General features: G+C 43.9%; 1 protein-coding gene across 2 annotated transcripts in view; it reads left to right on the top strand.

Moving 5' to 3' along the window:
- LOC126473196 (collagen alpha-1(XVIII) chain-like) overlaps window positions 1–19,945 on the top strand; it is a 646,928-nt gene that overhangs the window by 578,392 nt on the left and 48,591 nt on the right. For both annotated transcript variants that reach the window (XM_050100092.1, XM_050100091.1), the window contains exons 19-20: window positions 5,020–5,250; window positions 9,274–9,369. In XM_050100092.1, coding sequence (XP_049956049.1) covers window positions 5,020–5,250; window positions 9,274–9,369 — 327 coding nt within the window. The remainder of the gene's footprint in view (window positions 1–5,019; window positions 5,251–9,273; window positions 9,370–19,945) is intronic.

Raw genomic sequence — 19,945 nt, 5'->3', positions numbered from 1 at the left:
CGTCATCTAGCGGGCCAACCATAGCGCTATCTGGTTTCCCCCTTCAAGCTATACGAGTTTTGTTCTGTGTAGTTTTTTCGTTTGATGCTTATTTCGTGAGATATTTGGCCCGGTCACTATCAATGGACCACCTTGTATGTGCGTGAGAGTGACATATTACGCACTCATTTTACTTACTGTCTCTCTAGCAGAGTAACATGCGTTCTCGAGCAAGATTTCAAAACACGTTAGGTGGATGTGCCCACGTCTCCCTCCTCTTCCCTCGCCTTCAATGTCCTGACAATAGTGGTTGTCACTCCAGGGTACGGTAATTCGCGCTCCGGTGTTAGGCGGCTGCAGTAGGGCAGAGCCGAGAAGAAACAAACGGCGCGGGCGAAAGCTTAAAAGTTATACTTTCAGAGAGTCATAACTACGTAGCATCATGTCATGGCCCAAGTTTTCTCGTGGGATCAGTTGCTGTGGTTGAGATCTTACAAGTGTGCCTTTTCCTCTTCAAAATAGGAGGTCCAGTTGGTAATTCCCTTGTAAGTATTGTCTGATATGTTCACATGTATATATTTCCTAGAACAAATAAATGTTGATGTTTTGAAATGTTTAGAAGCCACTTCCTCATTCCTTCAGTTCTCTGCAGTGTGGTGAATTTACAATACAATCTTTGTCAAGAACATCAGGTTTAAATCTTGCTTAATAAATGTTATTGTCATTGGTATTTCCTTCTGTTACCACGTTCAGAGTTTCTATAAGAAGGACGATCCCTCATACCCGCACTTTCACCATTCAGGAGGCAAACTGTGCAGAAAAAAAAATGGAAAGGACCACTCACTACGAAGTGGCCTCCGTACAGGAATAATACGCCAGGAGCGGTACGGTAGACTCACTGCTCACGAGCATTCGGTTGTGATAAGAAGTCACTCTTCTGAAAGGATCTTCAACCGCTACATAAAGGCGGCTCAGAGAAACCGCGCAGTCACGTTCACTCGCTTACTCATACTCACAACGATGGAAAACTCGTATGCACGCCACTGGCATTTAACACATGCTCAAAAAATGCTGGTAGGACTCGAAAGAAAAACCAGGAGGAAATGCTGAAGATCAGTCACATATTATAAACCACAAGAGGGAAACGTTACAAAATTATTAAAACTTTGCTGACATTTCTCCGCACTCAGAAAACAGACCAGAGAAGCATGCGAAACTACACATTAACGAAACACCAAAGCTTTTGTTCGCACAAATATGCCTGGATAATACGCTTCTGTACTCCTGTTTACCATCACAGCTAAAACAAGTAAATAAAACATTTTAATAGATCTTCCAAGGGGGAAAATCAGTTTGTGCTGCGGAGAAAAGTAGGACCACATATCTTAGACGACACGGCCTGCAGCTCAGTGCGGCCTGGGATCCACCAGTCGCGAGATTGAAGCGGGCTCAGCGAGCGCAGAGTCAACGAATGTCCATATATGGGGATGCTGTGAGCACCAGTGACACCACAGCCAGCAGCTCCGAGTATATAAAGACGTACCAGCAGCCCATCATTACACTTGAAAACGGCCAAGTAGAATTTGGTCGAAAGCTCGTAACATTTCAAACACCTGACGCAGCTGGAATATCGAGAACAATTTATTCAAAGTACACTGCCGGGAAAAAATGCAAAACCCATAGAGACAATGTCATTTTATTGACAAGTGATGTGACGAGTAGTTCATCACTGTAGGAATATACGACGGCGAATTCAGACCACATGGAAACACACATTTCACAGAAAAGAGTGCCCAAACAGTTGTATCAGTAGACAGTGTAACCCCCGCTGGCGGCAGGAGTGTATTCTCGCATGCAAACGATGCTAACGGTGCCAAATGACATCCTTCAGTAAATGGTCCCAAGCGTCTTGCACCTTTGTTACAATGGGGCAATGGTTCTCGCAGGCTCTGGAGGAGGAGTAAGTTCGCACTTCACAATGTCCCATATGCATTCAATTGGCGAGAGATCTGGTGCTCTTGCTGGCCAGTGCAGTTGCGTGGCAGCAGCCTTATGTTGACGTCCATAGATCTGCTGAAAAGCCGGCCGAAGTGGCCGTGCGGTTAAAGGCGCTGCAGTCTGGAACCGCAAGACCGCTACGGTCGCAGGTTCGAATCCTGCCTCGGGCATGGATGTTTGTGATGTCCTAGGTTCAACTAGTTCTAAGTTCTAGGGGACTAATGACCTCAGCAGTTGAGTCCCATAGTGCTCAGAGCCATTTGAACCAAGCCAATCTGCTGAAAACCACATCGCCTTCATGCCGAGAAAATGGTAGTAGCACGCAGATAAACTATGCAATGCAGTGGGCACTGGTTGCCTTCCCCTGCAGAAATACGTAATATGACCCCGACTTGTAACTGATGGTCCACCACATCATAAGGTCTGGTAGCACCTGTCTGTCGTGAGCGAATGAACTCCGTAACAGCCCGCTCTCTAGCTCTACGCAGTACGCATGTACGTCCATCACTTGTATGCATACAGAACCTACTCTCATCACTGAAGACGACAGAGCACCATTACACTCTCCGGTAAACTCTTCCACGACACCAGTGTAGCCGCGATTGACGGTGTCGTGGTGTCGATGACGTCGGTGGCTGCTGCAAGCAAGCGGTTCCCAATGATCCTCGGTGACACATCGGGTGCAACCTGTGCCAGAATTTCCAACCTCGATGATGTCTGGTCGGTCACTGCTTCTCGAACAGTGCGGCAATCTTTTGCGTCTGTGCTATGCGGACGCCCAGAACCAGGTTTACAGGTGTGAAGCCGGTGAAGCCGGTGAAGCCGAGCGGTTCTAGGCGCTTCAGTCCGGAACCGCGATGCTGCTACGGTCGCAGGTTCGAAACCTGCCTCGGGCATGGGTGTGTGTGATGTCCTTAGGTTAGTTAGGTTTAAGTAGTTCTAAGTCTAGGGGACTGACGACCTCAGATGTTAAGTCCCATAGTGCTTAGAGCCATTTGAACTATTTTTGAACAGGTTTGAAACTGTTCCACAAACCACTGCTGGAAGCAGCCACATACCACCGATACATCACGTCCAACACGTGCAGCAATCCGCCGATGAGTCCGTATAGCTTTCTGCAGGTCCACAATGCGACCACGTTCAAATGGCTGCAATTGTTCAGCAAGCATACTTACTCGGTGGGGTATGGTTGTAACTTAGAACGAATGTTGCAATCAGTTAATCCCTAAACTCAACGCAATTACTGTCTGCAGAGAACAAAAATAGAGGGTGCACACACAAGCGTCACTACAACGTTTCAGTATGCACATATTATAACCTGATGCCACTGAACGCAGTCCTTGAGGGTGCTGCATTTTTTCCGGCAGTGTATTTTGCTCGATTTTACATAGCTGAGTTATTTTTCTAGGTCACGTAGTCCTATGAAAGTGTATTTTCCTTGGTGTTCCTTGCGTATAATGAAAGTGATACACGGAGGTAGCAAAAGTCATGGACTACCTCCTAATATCGTGTCGGACCTGCTTTTGCTCGAGTAGTGCAGAAGCTTGACGTGGCATGGACCCAACAAGCCGTTCCCCGCAGAAATATTAACCCATGTTGCGTCTATAGCCGTAAATAATTGCGAATGTCTCCATTGTAGGATTTTCTACACGAACTAATCTTTCGATTATGTCCCTTAAATGTTCAGTGGGATTCATATCGGGCGAGCTGGGTGTCCAAACCATTGGCTCGAAATGTCCAGAATATTCTTCAAAACCGATAGCAAACAACTGTGGCCCGGCGACATGGCGCATTGTCACCCATAAAAATCCCTGAATAGCTACAATGGTCTCCAAGTAGCCAACATCCAGTCCATTCCATGTAAACACAGTGCACATCATTATGCGTCCACGACCAGCTTACACAGAGGCTTGACAACTTGGGTCAACGGCTTCGTAGTATCTGAACCACACTCGAACCTTACCATCAGCTCTTATCTTCTGAAAATAGGACTCGTCTGACCAGGCCACGGTTTTCCAGTCGTCTAGAAAAAATGGTTCAAATGGCTCTGAGCACTATGGGACTTAACAGCTATGGTCATCAGTCCCCTAGAACTACTTAAACCTAACTAACCTAAGGACATCACACAACACTCAGTCATCACGAGGCAGAGAAAATCCCTGACCCCGCCGGGAATCGAACCCAGGAACCCGGACGCGGGAAGCGAGAACGCTACCGCACGACCACGAGCTGCGGACCCAGTGGTCTAGAGTTCAATCGGTATGGTCATGAGCGGAGTAGGCAATGTCGTACCGTTAGCAAAAGGAACCACTTTCAAAGGTAGTTTCTTTTTCAGAATGAATTTAACTTACACCCTTTTCCTTTACACAAGGACGCAGGTTCCTTCACACTGTCGTAACGGACACGTTCGTAGTACGTTCCATATTGATTTGTGCATTTATTTCACTTAGTGTTGCTTGTCTGTTAGCACTGAAAACTCTATACAAACGCTGCTGCTCTCGGTCGTTAAGTGAAGGCTGTCAACCACTGCGTTGTCCGTGGGGCGAGGTAATGCCTCAAATCGGTATTCTCGGCACCCTCTTGGCATCTTCAATCTCAGAATATGGCATTCCCTAACTATTTCCGAAATGGAATGTCCCATGCATCCAGCTCCAACTACCATTCCGGCTTCAAAGTCTGTTAATTCCCGTCTCGCGCCAGTAATAACATCGGAAACCTTTTCACACGAATTACCTGAGTGGAACGACAGCTCCGCCAATTCACTGCCCTTTTATACCTTCCGTATGCGATACTACCGCCATCTGTATAAGAGTATATTGCTATCCCATGACTTTTGTCACCTACGTGTATTACACCCTGGTGTCTGTGAACTTTGAGGGTGCTGCATTTCTTTCTGCCAGTGTATCATGTTCAATTTTACGTAGCTGAATGCATTTTCTAGGTTATGAAGTCCTATGAAAGTGTCTTTCCCTTGGAGTTACTAATGCACATTGAAAGTGATGTATTGTGTAAGCTGCTGTGACGTGTACCTACCTGTTGCAGGGTCCTCCGGGAGCGAAGGGAGACCGCGGGGACCGCGGGCTGCCGGGCGTCCCTGGAGAGGCCGGTCCCCGAGGAGAGCCCGGGCCTCCGGGCGCTGTGGCCGTGGCGGAGGGCGGCGCGCCGCAGCTAAAGGGCGACAAGGGCGCACCCGGCCGGCGGGGGCGGCGCGGCCTGCCCGGACCGCAGGGGCCGCCCGGACCCACGGGGCCAGCAGGGCCACCCGGCATGGACGTAAGTACTGGCTACTGGCACTGTGATTTTTCGATATCCGTAACGTCTGTGAATGCTAACATTCGGTAACTGCGATTTTCAGTTGCGATTAGTCACAGTTTAAAATCATAGTTACCGAATTCACAACAAGTATCCCTCAGCAGCATTAAAATGGTGTTTACGTGGCTTATTACGGTAGATGTCACACTGCGATTAGTCGCAGTGATTAATAGCAGAAATCGTTTGTTAATGCTGTGGAGAGATGTAAGCATATCTACTAACTGGTGTTTTTGGACAGGTGAACTGTGTCAATGCAACGGAAGTGATATGCTCTCGCCTCCACTATGGAAACTTAATATTTTAACAGTGTGTCATTGAAATCATTATGAGATGAACGGCATGATAAACAAGTCTGAAATACTCTGTGAGTCAATAATGAGAATTCCATTCTCCCCTTGCTGAAGCCATCTCGTACTCCAAAATTTTCTGCTGTGTAGTCGTTGATAAAGACTTGGTTATGTGTTTTAAGACTATTCTATAAAATTTTGAGAGTACTGCCAGATGACTGTAAGTTGCTGGTACGATATTTCAGCCCAGACTGTTCTTGCCATCTTCAGGTGAATACTGATGAGCAGTACACAAAGCTCTCCTATTTAAGATCCTGCACTTTGACGTAGAGCACACGTTTAATATTTGTTCTTAACGCACTTCATTTAACAGCAAACAGCAATTTTTTACCATTAATATACTACTTTATAATAACCTGCAATTTTTGCATCCTGTGCAATGTGTGAGCTATTTGTCCTAGAGAAGAAATGAACAGGAAATTTAATGCAGTTTAATGTTGCACTGACAAACATTTTTGCTATAATCAACAGTTTTGGAGTTATCCAAGAAAAACATAAAGAAGTGACCTCGAAACTCCCCACACTGACCCCCATCCCCCACGCCCTCGCGCTCACAGCTTTCCAGTGGGGATATTTGGAACGTTGTTCATAAAATTCCCTACTATCAGTCTACAAATATTTGAGACTACATGAATATTTTCTCTTATTCCACCTTTTCTTGGGTTTCGTTGACTGAGCTACCTGACCATTTCCCAAGTTCAGTGCCACATTTCAGATGCGTCCGACAGACTGCTCATGCAGGAATGCGTCACCTAGCTACGATTCATGTGTAGTCTCCCTTCAAACAGTGTGGAGTGCTTTGACCAGCGAGCCAAGTTATCTATTTTCTCTATGGACTATCACTCTTAAAGTGGGAAAATCTCTATCACCTACCTACCACGTACATCACGCTACCTACAGTAACAGCACATCAGACAAGAAGACAATTCCAGGTATCGTACATGTAACCAACAATATACGTAATATCCTGAATCTGCAATATCTGTAAATGAGCTACACGTTTATTGTAAATTACGATATATTTTGTTCTCCATTGTCAATAAATGTTTCGTTTTTGGTAGACGTGTAGTTGCCAACTTTTCTTGTATCTTTGTAAAACGGCTGATCTTTGTGGTCTCGGAATGATGAACACAAAAACGGGCTTGAAGATTCGAGTTTAGTTGTATCTTTTGGACATTTAACCTTCTCATAAGTATCCTTAAAAAGCATATACTTCTTTTTACGCTGTTGTACGCCCTAGAAGAAAGGTTACTGACGACGCTTCTAATACGCCATGTTTTCTTAACTGAGATTATACAGGGTGTTACAAAGAGGTACTGTCAAATTTTAGGAAACTTTCCTCACACACAAATAAAGAAAAGATGTTATGTGGGCATGTGTCCGGGAACGCTTAATTTCCATGTTAGAGCTCATTTTAGTTTCGTCAGTATGTACTGTACTTCCTCGATTCACCGCCAGTTGGCCCAATTGAAGGAAGGTAATGTTGACTTCGGTGCTTGTGTTGACATGCGACTCATTGCTCTACAGTACTAGCATCAAGCACATCAGTACGTAGCATCAACAGGTTAGTGTTCATCACGAACGTGGTTTTGCAGTCAGTGAAATGTTTACAAATGCGGAGTTGCAGATGCCCATTTGATGTATGGATTAGCACGGGGCAATAGCCGTGGCGCGGCACGTTTGTATCGAGACAGATTTCCAGAACGAAGGTGTCCCGACAGGAAGACGTTCGAAGCAATTGATCGGCGTCTTAGGGAACACGGAACATTCCAGCCTATGACTCGCGACTGGGCAAGACCTAGAACGACGAGGACACCTGCAATGGACGAGGCAATTCTTCGTGCAGTTGACGATAACCCTAATGTCAGCGTCAGAGAAGTTGCTGCTGTACAAGGTAACGTTGACCACGTCACTGTATGGAGAGTGCTACGGGAGAACCAGTTGTTTCCGTAACACGTACAGCGTGTGCAGGCACCATCAGCAGCTGATTGGCTTCCACAGGTACACTTCTGCGAATGGTTCATCCAACAATGTGTCAATCCTCATTTCAGTGCAAATGTTCCCTTTGCGGATGAGGCTTCATTCCAACGTAATCAAATTGTAAATTTTCACAATCAACATGTGTGGGCTGACGAGAATCCGCACGCAATTGTGCAATCACGTCATCAACACAGATTTTCTGTGAACGTTTGGGCAGGCATTGTTGGTGATGTCTTGATTGGGCCCCATGTTCTTCCACCTACGCTCAATGGAGCACGTTATCATGATTTCATACGGGATACTCTACCTGTGCTGCTAGAACATGTGCCTTTACAAGAACGACACAACATGTGGTTCATGCACGACGGAGCTCCTGCACATTTCAGTCGAAGTGTTCGTACGCTTCTCAACAACAGATTAGGTGACCCATGGATTGGTCGAGGCGGACCAATTCCATGGCCTCCACGCTCTCCTGACCTCAACCCTCTTGACTTTCATTTATGGGGGCATTTGAAAGCTCTTGTCTACGCAACCCCGGTACAAAATGTAGAGACTCTTCGTGCTCGTATTGTGGACGGCTGTGATACAATACGCCATTCTCCAGGGCTGCATCAGCGCATCAGGGATTCCCTGCGACGGAGGGTGGATGCATGTATCCTCGCTAACGGAGGACATTTTGAACATTTCCTGTAACAAAGTGTTTGAAGTCACGCTGGTACGTTCTGATGCTGTGTGTTTCCATTCCATGATTAATGTGATTTGAAGAGAAGTAATAAAATGAGCTCTAACATGGAAAGTAAGCCTTTCCGGACACATGTCCACATAACATATTTTCTTTCTTTGTGTGTGAGGAATGTTTCCTGAAAGTTTGGCCGTACCTTTTTGTAACACCCTGTATATAGCGCATATGGTGTAAATACGACAGGAAAAGCAGCCCGTGGCCCGTGAAACAGAGTACCACATGTTGCCCAAAAGTCGTACTTATGATACAAATCCACCTAAAAATGGACATATAATCATCTGAAACACGTAATCAAAAGTATAGTAAATGTTCTTAAAATCATGCTTCACAACTCTCATAAAATACATTTTCTCGTAAACAGCCACCATAAGCCGCAACGAGTTTTAATTTGTATTATTCTGCAACTACTTTCAATCTTGAGTTCGTCATCTGGCAGAACTCAGGTACAGTACACAATAAATGTGACTGATTATGCTAATTTATAGTTTCAACTCATATTCATAAGGGTTACAATCTCAACCACAGTGTTCGGATTAAAGCCAACTGTGACAGGTAGCTTTATTGTCGTGGCTTATGTTTATTATTTTGGTCAGATAATGGTGCAGCAATCAAAGTGCTTTGGATATATTGCTGCTTAAACCAGTGAAATACAATTTCGTTAAACGTTACCTTCACATTTCATAGTAAAGCAAAATAACACACTGAAAAATATGTTGCTGAACAGGGACCCTGCATTTCATCAGTGCTATCGGCTCCGTCAGTAATTAAATCCGAATTAATGCCTGTCAAATTACCAGTACAACCTCAACAGTTCGATTGCCTGTAACATTATACTCAAAGAGTAAAAGTGGATGAAGTTAGTCCTAAGTCCTGCAGCTCCGTGACGTCGTCGTCTCACTGTCTTTTGTGTTACAGGGATTTCCTGGACCTAAGGGCAACACTGGAGCTCCCGGGATACCCGGCCGTGACGGCGTCAAAGGCGACAGAGGAGAAAGCTGCGAAGCTCCCAAGGTGTGTACACGGCAGCGTCTTCCATTCATTAGTGCCACAAATTCACTTTCTCTTGCATTTCGTTTTCATACTGCTGTCAGAACATGTGCAGCTACTTTTGGATCACTCTGTATGCTGCTCATGTACTGCACATATTGTACTGTTAAATCACTAAGGATGTCTGGATAAATACAGGAGGCCCTAATATTGCTAGACGGAATAAATAAATATTCTGGTACACTTTGAACAACACAGGATCTTGGAGCAATCGTCGAATAATCTCGCAGACAAGTCATTTCCATTGCTCTGTTGGGTGACAAAACACACAAAGGCACAAAAATATTTTATTGTGAGAGTGACACGAAAAAACTCGAAATTCAGCAGAACTATCTACTGTACAATTACCCCGGAACATGGGTATGACGTATCCATCAAAATAAGAGTAAAATGTTAAATAAATTTTTGTATGAAATTGCTTCATTTCCAAGGTATATAAGTGCGCCACAAGCAACACAAAATTGGTTCTTGGCGATTCAAAAGTAAATGTACACACTTCATGGGTGTAATGCATGAATCAAAATAAGCGTAAAATGTTAAATGAAGTTTTGTATGAAATTGCTTTATTTCCGAGTTATGCAGTAGGGTAGGGATCACAAGTGCACTACAAACAACACAATATTGATTCTTCTCAGAAACCAACGTCAAGAAAGGAACTCGAAATTCAGCAGAACTACCTGCTGCAGAACATGTTGAAAATGATGTCCATATAGACGAAGATATTGACGTGCTCTGCGTTCTCGGAATCTTGCAAACTCCGGTCGTCCCATTCTGCACAATTGCGCAACCATTTTCATTTGCAACAACATACACGAGGTAACTGAGAGGGCCCCAAAGGGAGAGGTCCAGCGGTCTAAGATCCGGAGATCTGGCGAGCCAAGTAACTAGTCCTGCTCGACCTAGCCACTTATCGGATTAAACGACACTGAGATACTCTCTCGCCCCCGTCTGAAATTTGCAGGACCACTGTCATGCAAAAACCGTAACTTGTTTCCTGTAGCGAGGTGGAACATCACAAAGCACTCAATTCGTGTCCCAGAAACTGTCGGTACACTGCCGGTCAGGCGCTATGGAATGCATTGCATTCCGTGTAACTGATTGTCCACTATACCACGCCAAATGTTCATTGCAAAACCATGTTGATATCTTCATATTAAAGTTACTCAAGGATTTTGCTGTGCCCACACATGCATGGCGCTCGAGCAGCCACTGAGAGAAATTCTTGTGTCTACGGTAGTCGACAGATGTCAGATCCTGCACCTTCTGCGGGCGAAATGGGTGCAAATCAAGCAAAGGTATTTCGTGCCAGAATCAACCGATCAGTGTTGTTCCAAGTGGTTCAAATGGCTCTGAGCACTTCTGAGGTCATCAGTCCCCTAGAACTTAGAACTACTTAAACCTAACTAACCTAAGGACATTACATACATCCATGCCCGAGGCAGGATTCGAACCTGCGACCGTAGCGGTTGCGCGGTTCCAGGCTGTAGTGCCTAGAACCGCTCGGCCACTCCGGCCGGCGATCAGTGTTGTACAAAGCAACATCAGTCGATATGCACGTGGACACGACACGCCAAAAGCCTGTACTGTCCCATGCTGTAACGCCTAACACAAATGATGTTATGCATCATAACTCGGAAATAAAGCAATTTCAGACACAACTCTAACACTTTACTCTCATTTTGATGCATACATTATACCCACTATGTATGTACAGCTACTTTTGAAAATAATAATAAAAATAATAATATATGGTATTTCAGAAAATTCAGTCTCATTAATACGAAACTAATTTCTTGTTACGTTTGTACAGAAGCAGTATAAAAGGAATCATATCTTGAGAAGAAGCTGATTGGTCTTGAACAGATCAAGAAGTAATAGGGCTAGTTTAGCAGATAATATGGATGGATGGGATGGTAGGAAAATAAGGATAGTTTTGACAATGTGGCGGGATACTAGTTCGCTATTGGACAAAAGGAAGACAGCTGGGATATGCTGAGAGGAAAGTTAGTTCATTTTTGTCCTCTTCAGTGTAAAGTGTTTTGGATTAAACACAAGTTACTGGGTAGTTTCTTCCAATTCTGCAGCAACAAAATGATGATAGGTATCTGATATGAGGATAAGTGTCGAAAACAACAGTGACTAAGAAACTGCAGAGGAAGACAGAGCGTGTGAAAAACGCACTGCCCATCCAGTCGCATCCACCACAACTGAGCATAATAAAGGCTAGCATGATCAAATAATAGAATATTACACATATATTTTACGTAAGTATTCACAGACAACTTTTGACACAGTTGACAACCGCTGGATGATTCAATCCTTCTTTAAGGACATTGTGCGGGTGCAACCTCGTTGAATGTAATCACATCCCTATAGAGTGTAGTGTGACCGCAATTTTTGCTCTGGTATACAGGCTGGAACCCGTAGGGACTGTTCAAAACAATTTGACGAAATCTGAACGTGATCTGAATTAGAAAAGGATTTTAAGCTTTTTCACCCCTCATTTTTCGCATCCTACAGTTACATGTGCTCATGGAGGGGATGGTAAGGGGGGGGGAGGGGAGGGGACGGTTATATTGATACGCACGTGAATAACGTGGCAGAGGGTCCCTCTAGGACCTCGATAGAGCTTACGTTTGGAGCATATTAAAAATGATGTTAGGAAGAATTCCGCTTACAACTAGTAAAACTGTATTTTTTTGTTAAAACACAACCGCTTTCGCGGTTTAAAGCTGCATCATCACGTACAACCCGCACGGTAAAAAGCAAAGTACACATTTTTTGGATATTAAAATTAACAATGGAATGTCTCAAATATACTCACAGAATTAAAAGATCATAGTCATACCCATTGCTCCTAGTCAAAATTTATTATTCAGAGAATATTGTCAACACTATGGCGAGCAAAAGGCAAAGAAGGCGTGCACCATTCTTTAAAGTTTGCCAGCATCTAAAAATAAAAGCGAAAATATTTTATGGTGAGCGGACGCTAAAAGTTTTCAAAAAGGAGCCGGATTGGCGATTAAAAAATTGTCATTGCTAACTTGGTCAGTCACGGCACAATGCAAATTACTGTGTTTTCCGCATAGTAAAAATGAAGCACGTCTTCTTTTCGTTTCGCTCGCCGTAGCATTGACGATATTCTCTGAACATTAATTTTGGCTAGGAGTGATGGATATGGTTATGACATTTTACCGTTGTGAGTATCTTTTAGACGTTCCTTTATTAGTTTTAATATCTATAAAATGTAGTGACACTGTCGTTGCCTTTTACCATGTGGGTTGCACCTCATGATGCAGCTTTAAGCCATGAAACCGGTTGTGTTTTAATAAACAACAATTTTACCAGCTCTAAGCGGAGTTCTAACACCATGCCTTTCAACAGCTGCAGTTGCCCAGAACACAAAAAGTTTGAACTCTAAAAGTGTCCCTATACAGAGACACACCTTCATCAATTCATAGGGGCTGACACCCATCAAATTTCAGATGCAACCAGCAAGTGTTAGTGCAGAGGCATAGCGCACTCAGCTCTTTATTTAATGAACAATCAGCTCATTCTACAGACAGCTCTCGCATGGTGTGGTGTGTTTCTGTCTCCTGCTATCGTCATTGCTTTCATGCATGGTTAGGACTCTCATCTCAGTGCAGATGAATTGGAATCTTTGTTTTGTTTTACAGAATTATGGTATGGAGACAGATGTCTTGCACCAAGATTAGCTAACATGTTCATTGTCTGGAGATGTTAAGTCACAGTGATACATTGTAAACGTGCCAGGCATGTCACAGAGCATGGTAGGAACAGCTTTACGACAAAATTTGTAGACAGGCTTCACTATGCGACATTGAGGTCAGATCTGCCACCATTGCAGTACATCACATGACGATCACACTATTGGACAGCAGTTAGTCCATGAGTGATGAGCAGCTCTACAGCTTCTAGCTGATTGACTAGCTACTGTTCAAGTGGTGTCTACACAGGCAATTCAGCTATGGTTGCGGGAAATGTGCATGGGGGCTGGCGTCACGTGCTCTTCACAAATGAGTGACACTTCTCCAGAGAGGGACATGATGGCAGGATCCGCTTTGGAGTCGCAATGTGGAGGTGAGGAATCATCCAGACATCGTTTTCCCACAGACGACATTTTGGGGGAGAGGGGAACTGGCATAATTTGGGGAGGCATCAGGCTAAATAGAAATACGTCCCTTTTCGTTGAACCACATCCAGCACTGAACGCCCAGGACTACCAGGATTAGATAATGCAGATGCAAGTAATTCTAGAGGCTGCAGCAGTTAGCCTGTGCTTCATATTGATGCAGGGCAATGCTCAGTGTCACATCACCCAGGTCGTCTGAGATTGTTTCGACGCAGCAGGCATCCCAGCGATGAAACGGTCTACCTACAGGCCTTACTTAAACCGAATTGAACATGAGTGGGATTTCATGGGTAGAAGGCTAAGGTGCATAAATCCCAAGCCAGGAACAGTTGAGGAACTGGCTGATGTATTACAAAACATCTAGAACTACATCTCCCGGGCCTAGATCAGTTCAAAAATTGCTCTGAGCACTATCGGACTTAATATCTGAGGTCATCAGTCCCCCAGAACTTAGAACTACTTAAAACAAACTAACCTTAGGACATCACACACATCCATTCCCGAGGCAGGATTCGAACCTGCGACTGTAGGAGACGCGCGGTTCCAGACTGAAGCGCCTAGAACCGCTCGGCCACAGCGGCCGGCTAGATCAGTTCTTTTAACGGTAGATATAATCACTGTTATTCATGCTAGAGGTAGTTCCACCTGTTACTAAAGATTCATTCAAATCATTAAAACAATCATTAAAATCAAAATGTGTGTTTTCCTTTGTGCAGAAAATCATTTGATCATGAATGAGAACCTAACAGCTGAGTAGCGCTACATCGCTGTACTCGCATTTACTGGTTGCATGCGACATGTGATGGGTGTCGAAAGGGTTGCCTGTCCCGCTGGCGCCAAGGAATTGGTTTTATTTTATCGTATGGCTGGGGCCCCCCTTCGGGCACACTGTTCGCCGGGTGCCGGTCTTTCAATCTGACGCCACTTCGGCGACCTGCAGTCGGTGAGGGTGAAAGGATGATAAGGACAGCACATCACCCAGTCCCTGGGCGGAGAAAATTCCCCGACCCAGCCGGGAATCGAATCCGAGGACAGAGGATTGACAATCCGTCTCGCTCACCATTCAGCTACCGGGAGCAGAGAAAGGAACTGGTGATGTCTCTGAACAGGGACATTTTTAAATCGTCCACAAAGGTGAGCAGGTGTCACCGAGGGTATTGCAGAATTGAGGGTCTTAGAGGTACCCTTTTCTGGTCAATGTCACACCTCCCCCCCCCCCTTCCCGACGCACACACCACCACCACCACCACCACCACCACCCGTGCTCACGCAACAGAAGGATGCAAAACCGGGGGGATGAGGAAGCATTAACACTCTTGTCCGCTTCGGATCACGTTCAAATTTCGTCGAATGGTTTTGAACAACTCCTATTGTTTCCATTCTGTAGAGCATTCCAGAGGAGTGAGATCATGTTCAACGTGGTTGCAGCCCTACGATGTCCTTAGAGGACGGCTGAATCGTCCGGAGGTTGTCAGCAGTGTCAAAGGTTGTCAAGAACGTCGTCGTGTTTCACATCGCACTGCAAAGTGTCGTTTCCCACCGCGAAATGGGTGAAAATGAACGCCCCAATGGAAGGGGTGGCTTCCTTCACGCCTTTTATTACACCTCTGGAGGCCTTTTCTTGTTAGTTCTGAGCAGGGAAGAGTCCGAAATGTTTTGCTCGGACACCCTTAAGAAAACCGCTGGTCTTCACGATTACCTCCGTCGTGGAGACGTGGAGAAAAGGGGAGAGAGGTGTGCGTCAGAGGAGGCGTGACGATCTGTCCATCGTGTGACACGTCCACAGCGGCGTTGGGCAGAATTGTGGTGAAATATGGTGCCAATAATACGATATCATTACACCTCAAATGAACGTCCGAGCTCTGGTGGTTCTAGCTGTTTGAAGCGTCGCCGAGTCCGAGGGTGACGTGGCCAGGCGCCACGCCTATGCGCCCTCACAGTGTCACAGTGGAAGGCTGTAGGCTCCTTCGACTCTAATTTCGAACTTGTGCACCGAAATGGATAAAGTGAAGGGGTTTCCAAAAAATGGGATTTTAATTTTGTTGCGCAGTTTATTTTTTGTTTACTTATAAGTTGACCACATCCATTTGCCTCAAGTGTCCATTCATTCATTATGATCTTGGTTCTGTCTTAGTTCACGTTTAGACGAACTTCAGAGCACACTATTCAAGTTCGTTAACTAATGTCTGAAGTTCTCCTTTGGTATTTGCCAACAGAACCATGTCATCAGCAAATCTCATGTTAATTAATCTCTTTCCCAGAATTTTGATTCCTTTTCTTTTACAATCCAATTCAGACACCGCTTCTTCTAGGATTACTGAAAATAGTTTTGAAGATGTAGAGTCACCTTTTTTTACTCTCAATTCCACGGGAAATTTATTCGTTTCTTCAACAACACTTAAAGACATTGTGGAGATTTTGTGTATGTTGTATAGGATTTTAATATAGTCCTGTCCTAACATTATTCTGTTAGAACTTCACACAGATTGATGAGTCATCGAATCGAATGTCTTCTCAAAATCTATAAAGCAACGCAAAGAAGTAGATGATACTCATTTTTCTTTCTACTAATTGTTTCAGTTGTACTAAATCCTGTGTGAAACTCAGCTTGCTAAGTGGATTGAGCCAGTTTAAATGTAACACACTCTGGTAGTCATATTTCCAGTGAATACTTTGTAGAGACGGACAGAAGGCTGATAGGGTGATAAGTCTTCACATCTTTAGTACTACCTTTCTTATATATTAGGATTTTTCTGACTTTATTCCAATCTGTTGGTAATTGTGCAAACAAATGGAAAAATAATTCCTCATCCATGAGCTTTAAAATAAACACTAAGAGGTCATCACAGCCTGGTGAAGTTGATTTTTCATCTTACCTGTAGCTTGTTTGACTTCTGAGACAAGTATTTCTGGCGTTTGGAAGACAGAAGTGTCTAATTCATCAAGGATTAAGGCATCATCATTGATTTTACTGTACGCGTTACGGGTTACTATAAAAATATCCAGGACAGTAGAGTATTACTTTATTCTCTGTAATGCGGCCTTGATCTGCGTCTACCGCTATTAGCTGATTCTTTTCAGTCATAAGCTCTCGGTTGCCCATCATTAAACTAGATTTATTTTCAAGACTGGCATCCAGCGTATCTTCTTCATACTTGTTGATGTCTTCTTTCGCGAGCTTTCTCAGAGTCTTGCACAATTCTGTATATTCTAACTTTTCTCTTTCTACTTTCATTTTTCTTTCTTTCCCATTAAACTTATCGTTTAATTTGTTAGCTTTTTTCGTTGTTTCTGAAATTTACACAAACCACTCACTTCTTCAACTGTTGTGGTTAGTACCTTTGTTACGTGTTCTGTTTTATATTCTTTTAATTATTCTTTATTTCTTTCCTGAATTTTTTCCGTTCTTCGAGATTTTTCAGATGCAAAATTTTTCTTTTCCCTTTAATTAGTTTCAGTCTTTCACGTTTCGTATTCATTCATGCTCTTATTAATCGATGACCGTTCTTTGTATTTAACCTGTTCAGCACAGAGACGTCTTTGATACTCTGAGGCATGTTGGCAAAGATGAAGTTATAAAATGACTTTTAACTTAATAATATGAATATTTATATATGTACACTACTGGCCATTAAAATTGCTACACCAAGAAGAAATGCAGATGATACACGTGTATTCATTGGACAAATATATTGTATTAGAACTGACATGTGATTACATTTTTACGCAGTTTGCGTGCACTGATTCTGAGAAATCAGTACCCAGAACAACCACCTCTGGCCGTAATAGCGGCCTTGATACACATGAGCATTGAGTCAGACAGAGCTTGAATGGCGTGTACAGGTTCAGCTGCCCATGCAGCTTCAATACGATACCACAGTTCATCAAGAGTAGTGACTGGCGTATTGTGACGAGCCAGTTGCTCGGCCACCATTGACCAGACGTTTTCAATTGGTGAGAGATCTGGAGAATGTGCTGGCCAGGGCAGCAGTCGAACATTTTCTGTATCCAGAAAGGCCCGTACAGGACCTGCAACATGCGGTCGTGCATTATCCTGCTGAAATGTAGGGTCTCGCAGGGATCGAATGAACAGTAGAGCCATGGGTCGTAACACATCTGAAATCTAACGTCCACTGTTCAAAGTGAGGTGACCGAGACGTTTAACCAATTCTACCCCATACCATCACGCCGGGTGGTACGCCAGTATGGCGATGACGAATACACGCTTCCAATGTGCGTTCACCGCGATGTCGCCAAACACGGGTGCGACCATCATGATGCTCTAAACAGAACCTGAATTCATCCGAAAATATGACGTTTTGCCATTCGTGCACCCAGGTTCGTCGTTGAGTACACCATCGCAGGCGCTCCTGTCTGTGATACAGCGTCAAGGGTAACCGCAGCCATGGTCTCCGAGCTGATAATCCATGCTGCTCCAAACGTCGTCGAACTGTTCGTGCAGATGGTTGTTGTCTTGCAAACGTCCCCATCTGTTGACTCAGGGACCGACACGTGGCTGTACGATCCGTTACAGCCATGCGGATAAGATGCCTGTCATCTCGACTGCTAGTGATACGAGGCCGTTGGGATCCAGCACGGCGTTCCGTATTACCCTCCCGAACCCACCGATTCCATATTCTGCTGACAGTCATTGGATCTCGACCAAAGCGAGCAGCAATGTCGCGATACGATAAACCGCAATCGCGATAGGCTACAATCCGACCTTTATCAAAGTCGGAAACGTGACGGTACGCGTTTCTCCTCCTTACACGAGGCATCACAACAACGTTTCACCAGGCAACGCCGGACAACTGCTGTTTGTGTATGAGAAATCGGTTGCAAACTTTCATCATGTCAGCACGTTGTAGGTGTCGCACCGGCGCCAACCTTGTGTGAATGCTCTGGAAAGCTAATCATTTGCATATCACAGCATCTTCTTTCTGTCGGTTAAATTTCGCGTCTGTAGCACGTCATCTTCGTGGTGTAGCAATTTTAATGGCCGGTAGTGTATTTGGAGAGAGAGAGAGATTGATTTTTTATTGAGTTTTTTACTTTAAGTCGTAACTGGTACCTGAATTTTGGTTTCTGCCTCCTTGAATAATCAGCTTCTGCACCAGCTGGTGACTTATTACAATTTGGAGGTAAGTCATTGTTCTTTAAGATTTAAAATACGACTCTGTTAGTTACTTGGCCGTATTGCGGATACCTTTGAGCCTAAGTTTTCGTTGATTTTCATATCTAAGGGACCACTGTTGTAAGTAAATAAGATCAAACATCTGCTTTACGTGAGAAAAGGAGATTGCTTGGCACACAAACTTCCTTCAAACTACACGCGCTGCTACATCAAAATTGGTCAGTGGAGTTCAGCACCATACTATTGTACAAGAACATAATCCAATTACTGTAATTAAGAAATTATAAGAGGTTGTTATGTATTGAATGAAAACTATAGAGAATGCATTTCTTTTCCTGAATTTTAGTGAACTTTGTACTCTTACAATTCTGTCGATTGATAGACGGCGACGACAATGAAGTTCACCTCCTTTTCCAAAAACAAGATGTTTCTATTCTTCACTTCCAGAAAATTTGTATACTTAAATGTTTGGCAATTCTCACAGATACTTTACTCGGTTTTATCAATAAAATATCAATTTTTATTAAATGCCACAACACGTTCTGGGCGACGGCCTAGCAACACGTCCTCTTTCCACAATATACAGATTAACAGTCCTCTTTTTTTAATAAATCAATTATCTTTTTTTTTAGAGTCCATACTCAAAGATTCACAACTACTATCGCTGCAGGGACTGCGCGTTAAAGAGTTTCTTGCTGTCCAGCTGCGCTTCACTTCACTTCAAGTACTTTTTGAATCACATTTACATTTACGGTATTTACATACATTAATGAGCTTCACATAATAAAATCAGGCACAAATCAATTATTAAAAAAAGCACTGAGGCACACATTACATTAGAAAGTCTATCTCATTTTTTCAGTTCAAAGTCAGTATCCCTCCAAGTCCATTTGCGACTAGCGAGAAAAGCAGTGGACTAAGGACTGCACGCTGGTGAACGCATCGCAACACATGTTTCCATGACGACTTCTCCGACCCACAGACGACTCGTTGATATTTGTTTTTAAGGTAGTAGTTGCACCACGATACTGTCTGAGAAAGTGATCTGCATCATTTTCATTACTAATATACTGAAATTAACAATACCAAAATTCTTGCTGAAATCAAACAGTATTACAACGGTGGCTTCATACCTGTCCATTGCATGTTTGATGTTGTTAGCCAGTTTGATTAACGTAGATGCTCTGCGATAGTGTTTCCAGCAACCTTATTGACATTTGTCACTGATGTTATAAGCCTTAAGGTGGTCTGTC

The sequence above is a fragment of the Schistocerca serialis genome, chromosome 4 (assembly GCF_023864345.2).
Source record: "Schistocerca serialis cubense isolate TAMUIC-IGC-003099 chromosome 4, iqSchSeri2.2, whole genome shotgun sequence".
Lineage (NCBI taxonomy): Eukaryota > Metazoa > Arthropoda > Insecta > Orthoptera > Acrididae > Schistocerca > Schistocerca serialis.
The sequence above is the reverse complement of the archived record's forward strand: the minus strand, read 5'-3'. Positions and strand labels throughout refer to the sequence as shown.